The following is an 18,389-nucleotide window of genomic DNA, read 5'->3' on the forward strand; positions in this document are numbered from 1 at the left end:
AGCCTCGGGAGCTCTGGGTTAGGTAGGGATGGCAGGGATCTGAAAAAAGCACCGCCTCCTCCAGGAAGCCTTCCTGGCTATTCCAGCCCTGGCTGGGTGGGGAGGGGAATCCTACCTCTGATTCCTACCTCTAGACTTACCTGTGTGGCGAAGGCCAGACCATGCTCCTTCCAAGGCTCTGCTATAATTCTTCCTCTGTGCATTTCTGTCCTGACCAGAAGGGTGAGTCCAAGTTTTCCTAAGCCTGGGGCTCAGGGTTTGATATTGAATTCAATGGCATCCCTTTGTGATTGGTTACATCTCAGGGGAGAAAAATTTTAACTGTTTTGGAGCAAACTTTCCATGCATTCTGACTCATTTTGCACAGATGGAGGAGCCCAGAGAGGGTACTTCCTTGCCCCACGTCACACAGCATGTCCATGGTGATCAGCTAATTGAAGAACCACAATTGAGAAGGGAGGGGAGGTGGAGCAGCACCTGTGTGGAGGTGGAAGGCTCCGCTCCCAAGGCCCTGCCACCTCAGTCATAGCGGAAGGGGTTCCTTCAGAATCCGAGAAGTGAGCTAGAAAAATTGCTTCTGTGGGCATTTTACAGTTAGAGGTTTCTGTGAATCTCTAGCAGAGCCCCAAGCTCAGGAGCCGAGCCCAGCCCCTCCCACCCACCCTGCCCAACAGCTTGGGGTGTTCTGCTGATTGGATTCATCTGGGTGGAAGCACGCTGGCAAGGGCTCTGTCTCCAAGTTCAAGCTCAGCCCCACCCCCACCCTTCTGCCAAAGGTGATGGCTTACCCCCTCCCCCCACCCCGTGCTGCATGGAGGGGGCCTCCTGCCTTGTCAGCTGTGGTCTCTCTGTGCCTCTGGACCTGTCTCAGCATCTGTGTCCCTGGAGGACGATCCGGTGCCCCGAGAAGGGGGTGCCCCGAGAAGACCCTCAGCCTGTTGGGGCTCTTCCAACCCATGCCTGCTGTAACTAAGCCTGCTCTGACCAAGCTCTTCTTCTTTCAGTGATGGGAAGTGGGGCTGGCTTGTTTTGCTCATCCCCCAAAGGGAAGCAGTCGTGCTACCTGGCTCGAAGGGCAGAGTTGAGCCATGTGTGCAGAGACCCGGGCCTGGGAGAGCGCCCCCTGCCAAGAGGACTTGGGAACCCTCCGCTGTGTCCTGCAGTCTCTTCTGTCTGCCCATCGTGGGGTCCTCAGAGGAAGCTGGGAAGGGATGAGTGGTGTCCTGAAGGTAACAGTTTACAGCCATCAGCCCATTTTATTTTATTCCACTTTTTTTTTTTTTTTTTTTTTTTTTTTTAGGGCTGCACCTGTGGCATATGGAGGTTTCCAGGCTAGGGGCTGAATCAGAGCTGCAGCTGCTGGCCACAGCCACAGCCACAGCCACGTCGGATCTGAGCTGCATCTGCGATGTATACCACAGCTCACAGCAACACTGGATCTTTAACCCACTGCTGGAGGCCAGGGATGGAACCTGCATCCTAAAGAGTATGAGTCAGGTTCATTACCTCTGAGCCACAACAGGAACACCCATCAACCCATTCTACAGATGAGGAAGCTGAATCCCAGGGAGAAAGAGCTGACTGGTGTGGGTGACAGAACCATCTGCCAGCAGAGCTGCACCCGGGGCCCAGAGCAGCTTCCAGAACCTCGCAGCCAACAAGCCCCAAATAGCACCTAATAGCTGCATCAGTGGAAGTGCTGGGTCTCCCTCTTACAGAGAGGGATCCTGAGACTGGGGGATCAACGGGGGGGGGGAGGAACCCAACCCTGGTGTCCCGACACCCTGCTTTCCTTACCCTCCACCTTCATGCTCACTGAAAATGCACCCCGTGGCCCCACCTTCTAGAGAAACAAGGCGACCCCTCGAAATGACAGCGACTCGTTCATGCTCTCAGCTTCTCACTCACTCATTCCCTCAGTCTTTATTGAACGAGAATCCCGGACGATTTAATGGAGCGCTTTCCTGCAGCGGCACCAACACGCCCCGTTTCCCTGGAGAGGGGTCAGGGGACAGCAGCCGCCAGGAGTGGCACCCCGGCTCAGTCCTGGAGCTTGCTGGCGTACACCTCAGCCCTGTCCAGGGGCGGGCCCCGGTTCACAGACGTGTATGAAGGCTCCGAGGTCCCCTTGGGGACGGCCTCCTGTGTGATCTGGGAGTCGTGGGTCATTTCCCCGTCCGCACCGCCCATGTCCCTGGTGGAGAAGATGAAGAGAGTGGGGTTGGGGGGCAGGGCAGCCCCCGTCTCCTCACATTTCCACGTAGGCACTGCTTTCCCCAAGGTGGTCTTAGCTTCCTTCCATAGACCCGTCTTTCTGGAGCACTCGCTGTGTGCCAGGCGCTGGGATAAGACAAGTGTCCCCCTTGTGGAACAATGCGAACCATTGACGGGTCGAACCGTGAGCTGGACGGATGTCCCCAAAGAGCTGAGACTGCATGAGGAGACAGACCACAGCAGGCAGTGACAGGACAGAGTGGACCAGTCCAGGTGGGAGCCCCTGGAGGGCTTCCTGGAGGAGGGGGCCATTCATCTGGCCCTAAAGGAGGAGAGTAGGGGCGCAGAGAGCCGTGCCAGGTGTTAGATAGGAAGGACTGGGGAGCGGCTGGGACAAGAGTGGAAAGCTGGGTGCAGCTGGAGCTGGATTGGATGGTAGGAGGAAGAAATGAAAGAGCCAGGCTCAAGTCAGCTAAGAGGACCTTATGCCAGTGCTTCCCTGGGGGGGAGGGAGGGACACACCACAGGCTGACTCATCTGTTATTTGTGCTCTTATTAACTTCAATGTCAGAGGGCAATCCGACTTCCAAGTCCACTGCCCCCTCCCCACTCCATCCCTCCTCCACCCTCCATGTCTTTCTTCCCCCTGGCTAAGCTCTAGTTTCCACTTAAATTCACCTACTCCATCTGTTTTTCCATCCGCTCCCCCCTCATCCCCGGGGGCAAAGGGTACCCCCCATCTTTAAAGCCATCTCGGGTCTCCCTCCCTCTCTTGCTAAGTTTTCAGTGCATCCCCGTCCTGATCAGTTTGTTCCTGCTGTTCTTTCCTCCAGGAAGCCCACCTTGAGGTTCCAGGTGGGTCTGCCCTGCCCTCCTCTGGATTCCCACAGCACCTGCGGGTGCCTTGACCCTCCCAGGATTAGCGGATTCCCCCACCCCCACCCCACCCACCCCCACCCAGCCAAGATTAGTGGATTTCCCACCTCCTTCCCCCCAGGATTAGCGGATTTTAACCCCTGCTCCATCCTCCCAGGATTAGCGGATTGACTGCATGCCTGTCGTCCCACCAGGCTGCCCTGTTAGCTCTCCAGACACCCCAAGTGACACCTCCAGGCCTAATCTAAGTAGACATACATCCGAGTTGTTAGTGGGGTCGGGACACTCAGAAGCGGTGGTCCCAGCTCTGAACTGACTGTGTCACCTCCGCCCTCAGGCCCGGGTTTCCCCAGCGGTCCTACAAGGGGGTGGACTATGATGAGGACAAAAGCTGATAGCTCTTTAGCCCCTGGGTACTGCCCTGAGGACCCGACAGGGATTGTTTCACTTGCTCCCTCTCACCTCCAGGGGGCAGACGATATGTCTTAGAATCTCCCATTTGCAGGAGAGGAGACCGAGGCACAGAAGGAAGGAGGAGATACCCGCGCAAGGTGCACAGCTGGGCAAACCTGGGATCCGCCCCCAGAGCCCCGCTTACCCGCTGACCCCGCCTACCCCTCCGCGGAAAACTTGGAAGACTTGGCCTTGGGCACCCCAGGATCCCGCTCCCCTCTCCCTGGACTCCTCCCCCGCTAACACCAGGGTGGAAGGCCGCCCTCTGGCTCCTGGGATCTCCCCGCCTCAAAGGACCGTGCTGGTGGAGAGTGGCCCGCAGCCCTGTCCCCCAGCGAGCAGGTACTCACATGAGGCTGAGGACGATGGCGCCCGCAAAGCCGACGAGCAAGAAGAAGGGCAGGGAGCCCAGGATGGACGTGATAACGATCATGCCCCCGCTCCGCCGGCCGGGCCACGTGTCGATCGCCGAGTACGGGGTGACTGTGGGGTGCAGGCCCGTGACTCCCCAGACACTGCCCGGCTCAGCCTTCTCCCACAGGGGCCCCGGGCCCTGGAGGCGGCACCTCGCAGGACCGAAGCGAGGCCCCAACTCAGTGCCTCCCCCTGGTGGAGGTGCCCCCACATCTCACTCCCCAGCTTTCTCTCCTCTGGGTCTGGTCTCTCCCTCTTTGAATTGCCTTCTTGCATGATTTATTTTTTGTTTGGTCTTGTCTTCTTGCATAATCTAAAATTATACACCTCGGGAGTTCCCTTTGTGGCTCAGCGGTCATGACCCGGACTAGTATCCATGAGGACACAGGATTGATCCCTGGCCTGGCTCAGTGGGTTAGGGATCCAGCGCTGCCCTGAGCTGCGGTGTAGGTCACGCTTGGATCCAGCGTTGCCCTGGCTGTGGCATAGGTTGGCAGCTACAGCTCCGATTAGACCCCTAGCCTGGGAACTTACACATGCCGTGGGTGCGACCCCAAAAAGAAAAAAAAAAAAAGTAATTAAATTTTAAAAATAATAATAATAATGAAATAAAACTATAAACTGACTCAAGTCTTCCAGTGAGACAGATTACAAACAAAGGTGGAGCCGAGGTCCCTGGTTGGGGCCTGTGGGATTGTGGTTGCCCTCTGCTCTGGCCAGTGTCACCCTTTTGGAACTAAGTAGACGAACCATTCATAGGTCCGACTGTGCGCTGACCGATTTCCGTCCGGTGTCCCGGTAGATCCCGTGGGACCCTGTTCTGCAGGTCACTCCCTGCAGCTTAGGGAGACTGAGTTCTTGTTCCAGGGGCACTGGGACTCCAGCCTCAAGTCTGTAAGTATACCTGGTCCACGCAGACTGCCCTCCGGGTCCTGCCCCAATTCAGCTGTGTCTGGAGATTTTGCGCAGATGACCCAAAGGAATCCTGCTGGGGAAGCTGAGCCAGGATCCTTCTTCCCACTTCTCAGAGGGGAAAACCGAGGTCCCAAAGGGCACCCCCAGCAGTGAGGCACAGAGGCTGGGCTTGACCTTGGGACTCTCGGTGCCAGAGCAGTGCTGTGCCGGTGGACCAGGAAGCATGGGTGTGCCATTGGAGAGGTGGGCAGCAAGCGAGGGTGGGAAGGAGCCACCCGGCGGCCACACACTTGCCTGCCCTGTATGCCCTCCCCAGCTGTGTGACCTCAGGTGACCTTGCAGAGCCCTGGGTGGCCCATCACCCTACTGTGGGTGGCAGGAAAAATGCTTTGCTCCAGGCTGGGCCCATCTTGGAAACCAAGCAGTCTCCTGGCAGAGGCTGAGGTCTACACGGGGAGTTCTAAAGTTAGGGCCGCGGACCAGCAGAATTCCCCTAGGAGGAGTTCCCGTTGTGGCTCAGCAGAAACAAATCTGACTAGTATCCATGAGGATGCAGGTTTGATCCCCGGCCTCCCTCAGTGGGTTAAGGATCCAGAATTGCCATGAGCTGTGGTGTAGGTCACAGACGTGGCTCGGATCCCACATTGCTGTGGCTGTGGCTGTGGCCAGCGGATACAGCTCTGATTGGACCCCTAGCCTGGGAACCTCCATAACCACCCTCAGGTGAGACCCTGAGAAGCAAAAAATAAATAAAAAATAAAATAAAAACCCTAAGAAAGCTCTTCTGTTACCCCGGGGTTCAGCTGGCAGGATTCTCTGCGTACCAACCTCGGATCTGTGTTGAGAGCTCAGATGGAGGCTTGAGGGGGGACAGGGCAGGACTGTGGGCAGACGCCTGGGCCTGCCAGACCCCCCATGTCAGGAAAGCCTCTCTCTAAGGGAGACTGGCACCCATGTCGCCTCCAGGGTTCTTGCCCCCTGTGGCTAAGGTGCCTCTGTAACCAGCTTACTCCATAACGATGTTGTTGTTACAAGGGTTCAAGGGGCAGGTAGAGTCTAGACACAAGGTAAACTCTGCGCGCTTAAGGGGCAAATGCACCGTGGAAACGCCGGCTGGCTGCCCGCAGTTACACCCGGCCAGCCACGGGCCCAAACACCAGCAAATCCTCTATCTGCCTCTGTCTCGGCAGCTGGCCCTCGAGGGAGGGAGGGTGGGGGACCAAGCCTCGGGTTAAATGATTCGAAGGTGCACTTTCCTTCTCACCCATCAGCCCGCCTGTGTCTGGGGAGACTTTCCCGAGTGACAGCACAGCCTGCTTTCCCAGGTTCCCCGGAGGACCACCCCCAGCCCACCCCCACCACTTACGCTGGTTGGTGCAGACGGGGTCTGACCACAGGGTCTGGTCCTGTACCAAGCCCGTGGATATATTGACCAGGACGTACTTGAACCTGGAAGGAGGTGGAGCGGGAATGACGTCTATGCTTCCTGTGAGCCTCAGCCACAGGGACGGGGAGGGTCTGGGGGGGTCAGGGCCGAGCTGGGACTTCTAGGTGGCCGTGGTGGCCGGGGTGGGGGTGGAGGGCTCTGGGAACAGGACGGTGCTGGACTCTGCATCGGCAGCACCTTCGCCCAGGTCATTTCCGCAGCTCAGATGCCGCCTCCTCCGTGAAGCCATCAGAATTCTGGGCTCTCCCCCCGGAGGCCCTCTGTTTCTCTGGTCTATGCATAATGCCTGTTTGCCCCCCTTGCATTTTTGCCTTCCTCTAGTCCCAGCCTGGCCCTTGGTTTCACAAAAATGACTAATAATCATAATAATACCCATTTGCAACCCCACTGCCCTGTGATGAGAAGGAACTTTTTTTTTGGCTGCCCTGCAGCATACACAATTCCTGGGTCAGGGAACAGTTGTGACCTGGCCCAGTTGTGACCCACACCACAGATGCATCAATGCCAGATCCGTAACACACTGTGCTGGGCTGGGGACCGAACATGCGTCGTCCCGGTGCTCCAGAAACGCTGCCGATCCTGTTGCGCCACAGTGGGAGCTCCAGGGGTAACTTGATATGTAGAAAATCTCAGTCAAGTATTACAAGTCATAAAGGAAGATGAGGTAACATGGTACAGAATACGCATGGCCTCCTTTTTTTTTTTTTTTTTTTTTTTTTTGGTCTTTTTAGGGTCGCACCCTCAGCATATGGAGGTTTCCAGGCTAGGTGTCCAATTGGAGCTGCAGCTGCCAGCCTACACTGCAGCCACAGCAACGCAGGATCTGAGCTGCATCTGCAACCTACACCACCGCTCACAGCAACACCAGATCCTTAACCCAATGAGCAAGGCCGGGGATCGAACCCGCAACCTCATGGGTACCAGTCGGGGTGGTTATTGCTGAGCCACAATGGGAACTCCCACTCCCGGCCAGCTTTCGGACTTCACCCTCAGTTTAAAATGGTGGGTGTTCTGAGAACAAAGAAGTCAACAGCTTCTAGTCTGACCTTGGAAAAATGAAGACCCTTGAAAATCTTTGCAGCACCCAGGGTTTTGCTTAATCTCCTGCTTCTCTAGGTTGGAAAAGGAGAATTCCAGAGCTGGCGTGGGCACCCTGTGTCCCCCAGGTAGGGTGGGCTTCGAGATCGAGTAGGAGGGAAAGGCTTTCCCATGTTAAGAAAAGGGTCAGAGAGGTAGGGGAGGGGGGAACCCTGTGAGAGGAATGAGGTGAGGGATGGCCTGGGCCCAGGTGTGCCCTACGGGGTACAGAGACCCTAACCTAGGTGTCACCATGGTAACAATTGTGGGTGTATTCAAGGCCTGACCGCCGTTGAGACCCTCTGCCATGAGTCAGGACCGATCCTCCAGCTCTGTAAGGAGAAGATACTTAGGAAATACGCATGGAAATGATATGAAATATGCCTGGAAATGAATCACCAAGCTCTGCAGGGGACAGGAGACGTCTTCACGCTGAGCCCCAGTTTCTTTCAAGGTGACCCCCTTCCCTCGCTGGCCCCAGGTCCTTCCCTGTCAAATGAACCGCCACATGGGTGACGGCCAGGATGAGGTGCATAATCTGGCAGGGGGGGCCCTCAGTGCAAAAAGGAAAATGTGACCCCTTGTTTAAAAATTAAGAATTTTAGAAATTCCTGCTATGGCGGAACAGGATCATCGGCATCTTGGGAGTGCTGGGACGCAGGTTCAATCCCCCGCCTGGCACAGCGGGTTAAGGATCCGGTGTTGCCGCAGCTGCAGCGTAGGTCCCAACTGCAGCTCGGATCTGATCCCTGGCCCGGAAACTCTATATGCCCCAGGGGGGCCAAAAAAAGAAAAAATAAATAAGTTAAATATTAAGAATTTTAGAATGACTGGAGTTCCCTTTGTGGCATAGCAGAAATGAATCTGACTAGTATCCATGAGGATGCAGGCTCAAGGCCTGGCCTCCCTCAGTGGGTTAAGGATCTGGTGTTGCCATGAGCTGCGGTGTAGGTTGCAGATGCAGCTCGGATCCTGCATTGCTGTGGCAGCTGCAGCTTAGCCTGGGAACCTCCATATGCTGCAAGTGTGGTCCTAAAAAGCAAAAAAAAAAAAAAAAACAAAAAAAAAAAAAAAAAAAAAAAGAATTTTAGAATGACAATGCCAGAGCGTTAAGCCAAGAGGGGTCCCTTCGAGTGCAGGGCGCTGTGTACAGCAGCCAGCCCAGGAAGCCAGGAATCTTTCTGGCATCCGGGACAGTCCTGGCACACAGTAGGCCCTGGAGCACCAGCTCTGAGTTGCCCCGAGTCAGGGCTGGGGCACATCTGCTGCTCTCCTGCAGCCCCTCACACCCACCTGTACTCCGTAGCTGCTGACAGGGGCGGGTTGCAGAGGCCCCGGAAGTTGGGGTCAGACAGGCAGGTCCCATTGATGCCCACCCTGACCAGGTATGCATTCAGGATCTCCGAGGCCTGGGACACATCCCTGACGGCATCCAGGCTGGGCAGGTCGCTGCAGGGGGCCAGGTCAAAGGCCGCAGCTTTGTAGGGACCAGTCCTGCCTCCTTCTGTTTCCTGGGGCGTCGAGCTGAGCGGGGTCTTGGTGCTGTCCTGCACAGAGGCATTCCTGGAGCTGGCTGTGGGGGCGGCGACAGGAGTGAGGCTCCCGGCCACCCCAGCCCAGTCACCCACTCAGTCATCAAATGTCCCTCAGCATCCTCCCTGTGCCAGCGCTGTGCTGGGCCCTGGGGTCTCTTCCTTACTCCCTGGGTGATCTTGGGCCACTCATGTTACCGCTCGAGACCCTCTGTGAAATGGCAGGAAAATACCCCACAGATTGGGACTGGGCATAGGCAGGCAGTTAATGTGTGTTTGCTGACAGATTAAAACGATGACCCAACCAGAGCTATCGTCAATGACCAGCTTCCTAATCTCAGATCCCAGTGCACAGGTGAGGGCTGGCCCAGAACCAGCCCGTCCAAATGCATGGCTTCCCTCCCAAACATTGATCTTGAACTTGAACTGTCTCGGGAAGCCTTGGGAAAGACTTGAGCTTGAGGACCAGAGACTCTGATTTGCTCTCCAGCTCCGGGAGCTCCCATGACTTACTCTGCCTCTCTGAGCCTCGATTCTCTGCCCCCGCGATGAGCATCAGAACAGCTGCCTTGCACGGCGGCTGTAACTCTTAGCTCTAAGGTGTGCAAAGCACCGGGCGTGATGTAAGCACGCAGGGATTGGCACTCTTGTTAGTTCCTCCACTAGACTGGATGTCTCTCCAGGGCAGATATGTCTGTGCCTGCAGCACCCAGCCCAGGGCTGGCACAGAGCAGACACCAGGGCACGTTGGTGAGGTGCAGGGGGTGGTTTATTTTCCCCAGGTGGAGCACCCCTCTCCCTGCCTGCAGGCAGAACCCTTACCCGAGTCGACCAGGACATAGAGATAGACCTCGTAGGTGCCATGGAGGGCGGCTGAGCTGTCAAACATGCAGAGAGGCTTTTCCAAGGCCACCGTGGTGAGTGTGGGGTTGTTGGTGGCAAACGTCACGCTAGCCAGTTGGGGCTGGAGGTTGACACCTGGACGAGGCAATGGGGACAGGAGCTGACTCCCAGCAGAACTACACCCTTAGGCACCCTCTGTGCAAGCCTGCACACGTGGGCACGGACTCACACACACACACACACGCACATACACACACACACATTTACACACGTGGCTGGTGAGCACCTGCTGTGTTTCTCCGTCCCCACTGGCCATCTCAGGAACTTGCTTTGGACATGGGCAGCACCCTGTCCCCACCCAGCCATCCTGACCAGAAACCAGGCAATCCAGTTGGACTGCTGCCCTCCTGCTCCCCAACAGACATCCAGTCTCCAAGAAGCCCACTGCCTCTCCTCTGCATTTCTCTGCCCTGTCAGCCCAGCCTTAGCGTCCACCCTGTCACCTGGACCCCGGTGTCACAGCCTCCCCCCATCCTCTGCTCTTTAAGATGCGTATCTGACTCGGTCACTCTCCTGCTGGGCCCCTGCCTGGCTCCCCACTGCCCTTCAACACAGTCCAGCCTCTCTGGAGGGGCAGTGAGGCCCTGAAGCTCTGGGTCTTGCTTCCTGGGTCCCCAGCCTCACTCCTATGCACACCCCCTGCTCCTCTCACAGCCAGGGACAATGGGTGGGAGCTCCCCGGGATAGACTGTGCCACCCAGTCCTCCCTGAACTTGCCCACGCTGCTCCTTCACCCGAAATATCCCTCCTTCCCCTGGGTCCAGGCATCATCAGAAGTCTAGTCCAGCCCCTTCTCCAGCCTCCCACAGTCCCCTGTGTGTTCGTCTCTTGCAGCCCTCGGCAGAGTCCTTGAACCCCCATCAGAGAAAGCTTATTAATCAATGTTGGCTATTGTTAATATCTGGGTCCCCAGAGCCTGCACAGGGCCTCCCACAGAGCCAGCATCCGTGCCTGTCCCCGGAGTGAATAAGCTCTCATTCCTAACGCCACTTTCCATCCAGGCTCCTCTCAGACCCTTCAGGAGGATCAGAGCACAGGACACGCCCCAGGACAATCTGCCCGCCCTTCCTGGGCACAGCCCTCTCCTCTCATCGTCCCCACCCCGCTTACCCGAGCCAAGTTGCAGGCAGCCAAGGGCCAGCAGGGCCCAGAGCAGAGGCATCGCCCGGGAGAAGCCTCGACAGGGCTGGCGGTCCAGGGGACTAGCTTCAGGGCGCCTGGCCAACCCTGCGCACCTGTCCGCCCTGGGCCCTGGGAGCGGCCCGCCCCTGCCCAAGCCAGCCAATCCTTGGCCTCCTTGCAGGATATTTGCATACACCCCGCCCCGGGTTCCCCCGGACCGCGAGATGCTCAGGGTACAAACCCCTCCCCTCCAAACCTTCCCTGCGCCCTGACCAAGCCTCCTACTGTGTGCTGAGGCCTGAGCGGTGCTTTCACGGCGGGGGTCTCTCGCCTAGTGAGACCTTGGGGGCAAGCCACCCCCTCTTTGAGCTTCAGTTTCCCTGCTGTAAAGTGAGGACCCTAATTCCTTTATGGAAACCCTACTATGTGCCAGACTCTTATGAAGATGAAACGGGTTATAGGATGAAAGCGGTATCATGGAAACCTCGAAGTCCTGGGTCTGTGATCTGTCCCGGGACCTCTGTGTGAGCCTTTCAGTTCACAAGTGCAAGGCCAAGGCCAAGGCCCAGGGAGGCCGGGGACTGGCCAAGGTGCAGGTGGACTCCCAAGCTGGTTGAGCACAGGGGTCCTGCTGCCCAGCCCAGGGCTCTTTCAAAAGGGATGGATTAGGAGTTCCCATTGAGGCTCAGTGGTAACAAACCCGACTAGCATGCAGGAGGACTCAGGTTTGATCCCTAGCCTCGCTCAGTGGGTTAAGGATTCTGCATTGTTGTGGCTGTGGCGTAGGCTGGCAACTGTAGCTCCGATTTGACACCTAGCCTGGGAACTTCCATATGCTGTGGGTTCGGCCTCCACCCACCCCACCAAAAAGGCAAAAGGGATGGATTAGGGTTTTAAGGCCTGCTTCTTGGGGAGTGTTTTGTTTCGTTTTGTTTGCCTTTCTTTTTTTAGGGCTGCACCTGTGGCTCGGAGTCGAATTGGAGGTACAGCTGCCAGCCTATACCACAGCCACAGCAACACTGGATTCAAACTGTGTCTGCAAACTACACCACAGCTCACGGTGAACCCAGATCCTTAACCTACTGAGTGAGGCCAGGGGTTGATCCTGCGTCCTCATGGATACTAGTCAGGTTCATTACCGCTGAGGCACAAGGAAAACTCCCAACGCACTTTTCTTTTCTCTTCTTTTCTTTTATTTTTTTTTTTTTGGCTTTTTAGGGCCACACCCACAGCACATGGAAGTTCCCAGGTTAGGGGTCAAATTGGAGCTACAGCTGCTGGCCACAGTCATAGCCACAGCAACGTGGGATCCCAAGCTGTGTCTGCAAACTACACCACAGCTCACAGCAACACCAAATCCCCAGCCCACTGAGCGGGGCCAGGGATCAAACCTGCATCCTTATGGATACTAGTTGGATTCATCTCTGCTGTGCCACAAAGGGAACTCCTCCCAGTGCTCAGTCTTTCTCCCTCTCTTTCTCCCTCCCTCCCTCCCTCCCTCCCTCCCTCCCTCCCTCCCTCCCTCCCTTTCCTTTCTTTCTTTCTTTCTTTCTTTCTTTCTTTCTTTCTTTCTTTCTTTCTTTCTTTTCTTTCTCTTTCTTTCTTTCTCTTTCTTTCTTTCTCTTTCTCTTTCTTTCTTTTGTCCAGGCCAGGGATCAAACCTGCACCACAGCAGTGACCCAAGCCAGACAAACCTGGATCCTTAACCGCTAGGACTCTGAAAAGGGAAAATTCTTTAAAGAAGAATACCAATGAATAAATGTAGAAGAAGGAGTTCCCCTCGTGGCGTGGTGGAAATGAATCTGACTAGCAACCACGAGGTGCGGGTTTGACCCCTGGCCTTGCTCGGTGGGTTAAGGATCCGGCGTTGCCAAGAGCTATGGTGTAGGTTGCAGATGCAGCTCAGATCTGGCATTGCTGTGGCTCTTGTGTAGGCCAGCTCTGATTAGAGCCCCTGGGGAAATCCCATATGCCATGCTGCAGCCCTAAAAGGACAAAAGACAAAAAGAAAAGTAGAAGGAAAGACAAAACCAAACCAAACCAAAAATCTTCATTTTAGGAGTTCCTGCTTTGGCACAGTGGGTTAATGATCTCACTTGTCTTTGTGGAGGTGCCAGTTCCATCCCCAGCCCGGCACAGTAGGTTAAGGATCTGGTGTTGCTACAGCTGTGGCATAGGTCGCAGCTCCAGCTTGGATTTGCAGCTCCAGCTCAGACTCAGTCCCTGGCCCTAGAACTTTCATATGCTGTGGGTGTGGGAAAAAAAAAATCTCCATTTTATAAGCATCATGGTTTATAACTGACTCAAAAAAGGACCATCTCAGGTGTTCCCATTGTGGGTCAGCAGGTTAAGAACCAGACATAGTGGCCGCACCGATACAGGATCAATCCCTGGCCTTGCGCAGTGAGTTAAGGACCTAGCATTGCAACAAGCCATGGCAAAGGTCAATGATGCGATTCAGATCTGGCATTGCTGTGGCTGTGACTTAGGCCAGCGGCTGCAGCTCTGATTCAGCCCCTAGTCCTGGAACTTCCATATGCTGCAAGTTTGGCTCTAAAAAGAGAAAAAAACAAAAGAAGAAGAAGAAGAGGAAAGAACCATCTTAAAAGATGTTAAAACCGTAGAATGGTATTTTTTAGGGAACAAGATAAGCAGAAATCTGGGGACAACAACTTAAAATAATCAAACATAATGTCACCAATAATGAGACAGATTGACTTCATGTGCTTCCTGGAGTCGTGGCTCTGAGAAGGGCCCGGTGTCATCTATGGACAGGTCCTGGCCAAAAAGTCTTAACCAGAATCTACTCAACAGGAAACAATCAGACACATCCAAGCTGAAGGACTTTCTGCAAACCAGCTGGCCTGGATGCGCCGAGAATGTTAATGTCACAAATGGAAACGCAAAACCAAAAAAGACATAAGAACTAAATGCACTGAGTGACCCTGGATGAATTCTTAGGTAAAAACAAAGCCACTCTCACGAACGCGGTGCTACCTCACGTGACCGTGAGAGAAAGTTGAAGCACGGAGTGTTCCCTGGACGGTGACACTGATGAGACACTAACCTTCCCAAGCGTGACCGCTGTGTGGTGGTTCTGCAGAAGGAGATGCAGACTGGTGCATGGTGGCTGAGGGGTCACCACGTCTGAAAGTCACACCTTTTCTTCTTCTCCTTTTTTTTTTTTTTGTTTTTGTCTTCTTATGGCTGCACCCGTGGCATATGGAAGTTCCCAGGCTAGGGGTCGAATTGGAGCTGCAGCTGCCAGCCTACACCACAGCCTACAGCAATGCCAAATCCTTAACCCCCTGAGCAAGGCCAGGGATCGAACTGGCATCCTCATGGATTCTAGTCAGGGTTATAACCCACCGAGCCACAGCGGAAACTCCTGAATGTCATACACGTTCTAAAGAGAGAAAGAGAGAAAATAAAAGACAGAGAAAACGTAGCATAAGGTTAACAATTGGTAAATACAGACATTCAGGGTACGCTTCTTGAGATGTTCCTATAGGGTTTTTTTGTTTTGTTTTGTTTTTTTAACCCTTGGCCACACCTGCGGCTCATGGAAATGCCTGGGCTCAGGGTCAACGGCGAGCAGCATCTGCGACCTCCACGACAGCTCGCAGCAACACCAGATCTTTAACCCACTGAGTGAGGCCAGGGGTCGAACCTGCAGCCTCACAGAGACAATGTGGGGTCCTTAACCCACTGAGCCACAACAGGAACTCCTAGATTTGAAGTTTTTCAAAATAAAAATATTGGGAAACAAAGATTCTATGCTGGGCCGCAAAGGCACTCTTCTCTCCTGGGGGCTCCGTTCCCCCGTCTGTAAAATGGGGAGGGGTGGGGACGGCTGCTCAGCTCTGCGGTGCCAAGCGTGGAGGAACAGATGCTTACAGATGCTTATCTCCAGGGAACAGAAAATGCCCCGAGATAAGGAACAATTGAGCAAAGGGTGGGGTTATCCTCCAGGAATTTTTATGGACTGGCACTTCTTGTCCAGCAACTGTGTGTGAACCGGAGTTTGTCTGAGGCCAGCAGCGCTGATCCTGAGAGCTCAGCCGGGAATCCACCATGAGAGAGAGAAGGCCCAGAAACTCACCGTCTTCTCCAAGACACTGCAACTTCTTAGGGAAAAAAAAAACAAATAAAATGTCTTTGGTCTCTTGCTTTGCCCAAATATGGAGAAAATATTTGGGGGGAAAAAGTTAAAATAATAATCTGCTAAGGCCCAAAAACATTCTGCAAAAAATATCTTGGATTTAGACACAAGTTTCCACTTCAAAGATGCTGACTCTTTTTTTAAAGTTTTTTGAGGTATGAAAGATGCTGACTTTTGTTGGGCAGTTTCTAAAGAGGGAAAAAGTGTAAGAGATGAATCTTAGCAGCAGATTTGTCTGGGAGACACTCATGCTGGTAGCAGTGGAAGGAAACTGGGGCAACAAAGAGGCCCTGACACCTGTCAACGCGTCCTCCTGCTGCAGCCCAAATGCCCCATGTAGGCATTCCAAACTTTTTTTTTTTCCTTTTGCAAAACACAATTTTTACCTTTTTTTTGGAGGGGGGCACACCTGTGGCATATGGAAGTTTCTGGGCTAGGGGTTGAATCAGAGCTGTAGCCACCGGCCTACACCACAGCCACAGCAACACTGGATCCTTAACCCACTAAGTGAGGCCAGGGATTGAGCCTGCATCCTCATGGATACTTGTTGAATTCTTTTTTTTTTTTTTTTTTCCGGTCTTTTTAGGGCTGCACCCACGACATATGGAGGTTCCCAGGCTAGGGGTCAAATCGGAGCTAAACCACAACCACAGTGACGTGGGATCTGAGCTGCGTCTGTGACCTACACCACAGCTCACGGCAACACCAGATCCTTAACCCACTGATTGAACCCCCGTCCTTGTGGATACTAGTCAGATTCATGTCCAATGAGCCACAACGGGAACGCCACAAAAAATAACTAAAAAAAAATTCCCTTTTGACCAGGCCCATTCCAGGGCCCTGAGTCCTTCTGTCTGACTCCACATTTTCTCTTCCAGTTTTATTGAGCTGTAATTGGCATATGGCCCAGTGTACGCTGCAGGGGGACAGCATACCTCATAAAACGACTATCACAAGAAGTTTAGTGACCATCCATCATCTCCTATACACACAAAATTAAAGAAAAAGAAACACATTTTTTCTTGTGTTGAGATCTATCCTCTTAACAACTCCTATACAATGTGCGGCATCTCCTTTCTATTTATCATGTCATCCACTATACATATTTATTTATCTTGGACTTCATTGATTTATTTTTTTGGCCTCGCCTGTGGCATGTGGAAAATTCCTGGCCAGGGGCTGAACCCAAGCCCCTCAGTGGTGATGCCAAATCCTATTTATCTTATAACCGAAAGTTGTTAGCTTTTGTCTTTTTGAGGGGGCAGGGGCTGCACCTGCGGCATATGGAGGTTCCCACGCTAGGGGTCCAATCCGAGCTGCTGCTGCCGGCCTACACCACAGTCACAGCAACGCCAGATCTGAGCCGTATCTGTGACCTACACCACAGCGCATGGCAATGCCAGAATCTTAACCCACCGAGCGAGATCACGGATTGAACCCGCATCTTCATGGGTACCAATCGGATTTGTTACCACTGAGCCACAACGGACCCTCCCTGAAGGTCTGTCTGTAGCCTTCATCCGGCTCCCCCTGCCTCTACTCCCCACCTCCAAGAACTACAAATCTGATCTCTTTTTCTCTGAGTTTGTTTGCTTTTGAAGTGTACTTGATGGCAGCCCAACTACCTTTAGATCTGTTCATACCTCTCAATGCATCAGGCCATCTTTCTGAACCCTGGCCTGGACTACGTGTCTGCTGGGAGGGCGGCCACGGAGCAGGAAGCCGTGAAGTGAAAGGTGATACAGACCCAGCCCTGCACTGGCTTCCTTTGAATTTGAAACATGGGGAATTTATGGGTTGGAAATTCTTGACCCAGAGATATTCCTCCAAGGGCCAGAGACGCCTGAGCCAGTTCCACGACCTTTTTCTTTAGGGGCCAGAGAAGTGGGAGGGCGGGCCGCACCCCAGTAAAAACGCACTTGATCTTTTTTTTTTTTTTGGTCTTTTTGCTTTTTCTAGGGCTGCTCCTGTGGCATATGGAGGTTCCCAGGCTAGGGGTCCAATAGGAGCTGTAGCTGCCGGCCTACGCCAGAGCCACAGCGATGCCAGATCTGAGCCACATCTGCGACCTACACCACAGCCAGATCCTTAACCCACTGAGCAAGGCCAGGGATCGAACCCGCAACCTCACGGTTCCTAGTCAGATTCGATAACCACTGAGCCACGACGGGAACTCCTCTTTTTCTTTTTTGCTTTTCAAGGGCTGCACCTGTGGCATATGGAAGTTCCCAGGCTAGGGGTCGAATCTGAGCTACATCTGCCAGCCACAGCCATGGCAACTCGGGATCCTAGCCGCGTATCCAACCTACACCACAGCTCACAGCTACACCTGATCCCCAACCTACTGAGTAAGGCCAGGGATCGAACCTTTGTCCTCATGGATACTAGTCGGATTCGTTTCCGCTGAGCCATGACGGGAGCTCCCATAGAGTTTTCTAATAAATGTAAGAAGAGAGGAGGCTCCATCAAGGTACCAAACCATCTTGGTTCACACCAGGCGCCCTTCAGGAAGGGGCAGGAGCGAGGCCTGGGGCTGGCAGGCATCGAGGAGCCTGGAGGAATGTTCACTCCGTGGCTGGGTTTTGAAGGCTGATGTGGCTGCTGGAGTGGATGTGGGGTGTGGGGGAGGGGCAAGGGTGGTCCCAAGTTCTGGCCCGAGGAGCCCAGGGCCGGGAGCTGCCCTTGAGTCCCTGGCGAAGGCTGTGGGAAGCGTGGTTTTGGAATCCGTTTCAGACCTTCCGATTCCGTTGCGGCTCTGGAGCCCAGAGAGGGAGAGCAGCAAGGCCGAGCAGCCCAGCCTCTCAGAGAACGGGCCGACCCCGGTCATCTTCCCACTTGAAGGCTTCCACTTTGAGATCCACGGACCGTTCTCTGGTGAGGGACCATCCCTGGGCTTCCGAGAGGTTGAAGAGCGAGCCGCAGCTTCTCCCAACCTGGGGTGGGGGTGAGGGCTGCGGAGGGAGGCTGATTTACAACCCGAGTATAATTAACATCCCCCAGCACTGCCAGCTGGCTGCGTAGGCCCGTGTTGGGCACAGGGGCCTGAGGGCACTCACACCCACAGGTCCTGGAGGAGCTGTTAGAGCCCCACGGTCAAGGCCAAGGCCAAGGGCTGGCGCCACCTCTTCCTCCCGCCCCTTGGGAGAGGGTGCGGCTCCTCTGACTGACCAGCAGCAAACTGGTTTGACGGTCTCTGGAATGAAGCCCAGATTAGACATTAATCTCCCCTTATCCGTGTGATCTTGGGGTGGGGGCAGGCACGGGGGCCTTGGCC

General features: G+C 54.4%; 1 protein-coding gene across 2 annotated transcripts; it reads right to left on the minus strand.

The window, feature by feature from the left end:
- Nucleotides 1,888-14,175, minus strand: UPK3A (uroplakin 3A). Of its 2 annotated transcripts, none has more exons than XM_021091394.1 (6): nucleotides 14,021-14,175; nucleotides 9,751-9,906; nucleotides 8,690-8,969; nucleotides 6,239-6,321; nucleotides 3,894-4,026; nucleotides 1,888-2,194 (listed from the first exon to the last, which is right to left on the minus strand). In XM_021091394.1, the coding sequence occupies exons 1-6, from the start codon at nucleotides 14,076-14,078 to the stop codon at nucleotides 2,041-2,043; spliced, it is 864 nt and encodes a 287-aa protein (XP_020947053.1). In that variant the 5' UTR covers nucleotides 14,079-14,175; the 3' UTR covers nucleotides 1,888-2,040. The 2 variants fall into 2 exon arrangements, with proteins under 2 accessions (XP_020947053.1, XP_003126017.2); XM_003125969.6 differs by lacking the exon at nucleotides 14,021-14,175 and adding an exon at nucleotides 10,942-11,092.

The sequence above is a fragment of the Sus scrofa genome, chromosome 5 (genome assembly GCF_000003025.6).
Source record: "Sus scrofa isolate TJ Tabasco breed Duroc chromosome 5, Sscrofa11.1, whole genome shotgun sequence".
Lineage (NCBI taxonomy): Eukaryota > Metazoa > Chordata > Mammalia > Artiodactyla > Suidae > Sus > Sus scrofa.

What these genes read in the sequence shown, in the direction of transcription:
- UPK3A (XM_021091394.1), bottom strand. Translation starts at nt 14,078, where the DNA reads ATGCACCAGTCTGCATCTCCTTCTGCAGAACCACCACACAGCGGTCAC. An exon ending in CCCCGTCTGCACCAACCAGC is followed by an intron (nt 4,027 to 6,238) that starts GTAAGTGGTGGG and finishes TGCACCCCACAG; the next exon opens with TCACCCCGTACTCGGCGATC. An exon ending in GCCATCGTCCTCAGCCTCAT is followed by an intron (nt 2,195 to 3,893) that starts GTGAGTACCTGC and finishes CTTCTCCACCAG; the next exon opens with GGACATGGGCGGTGCGGACG.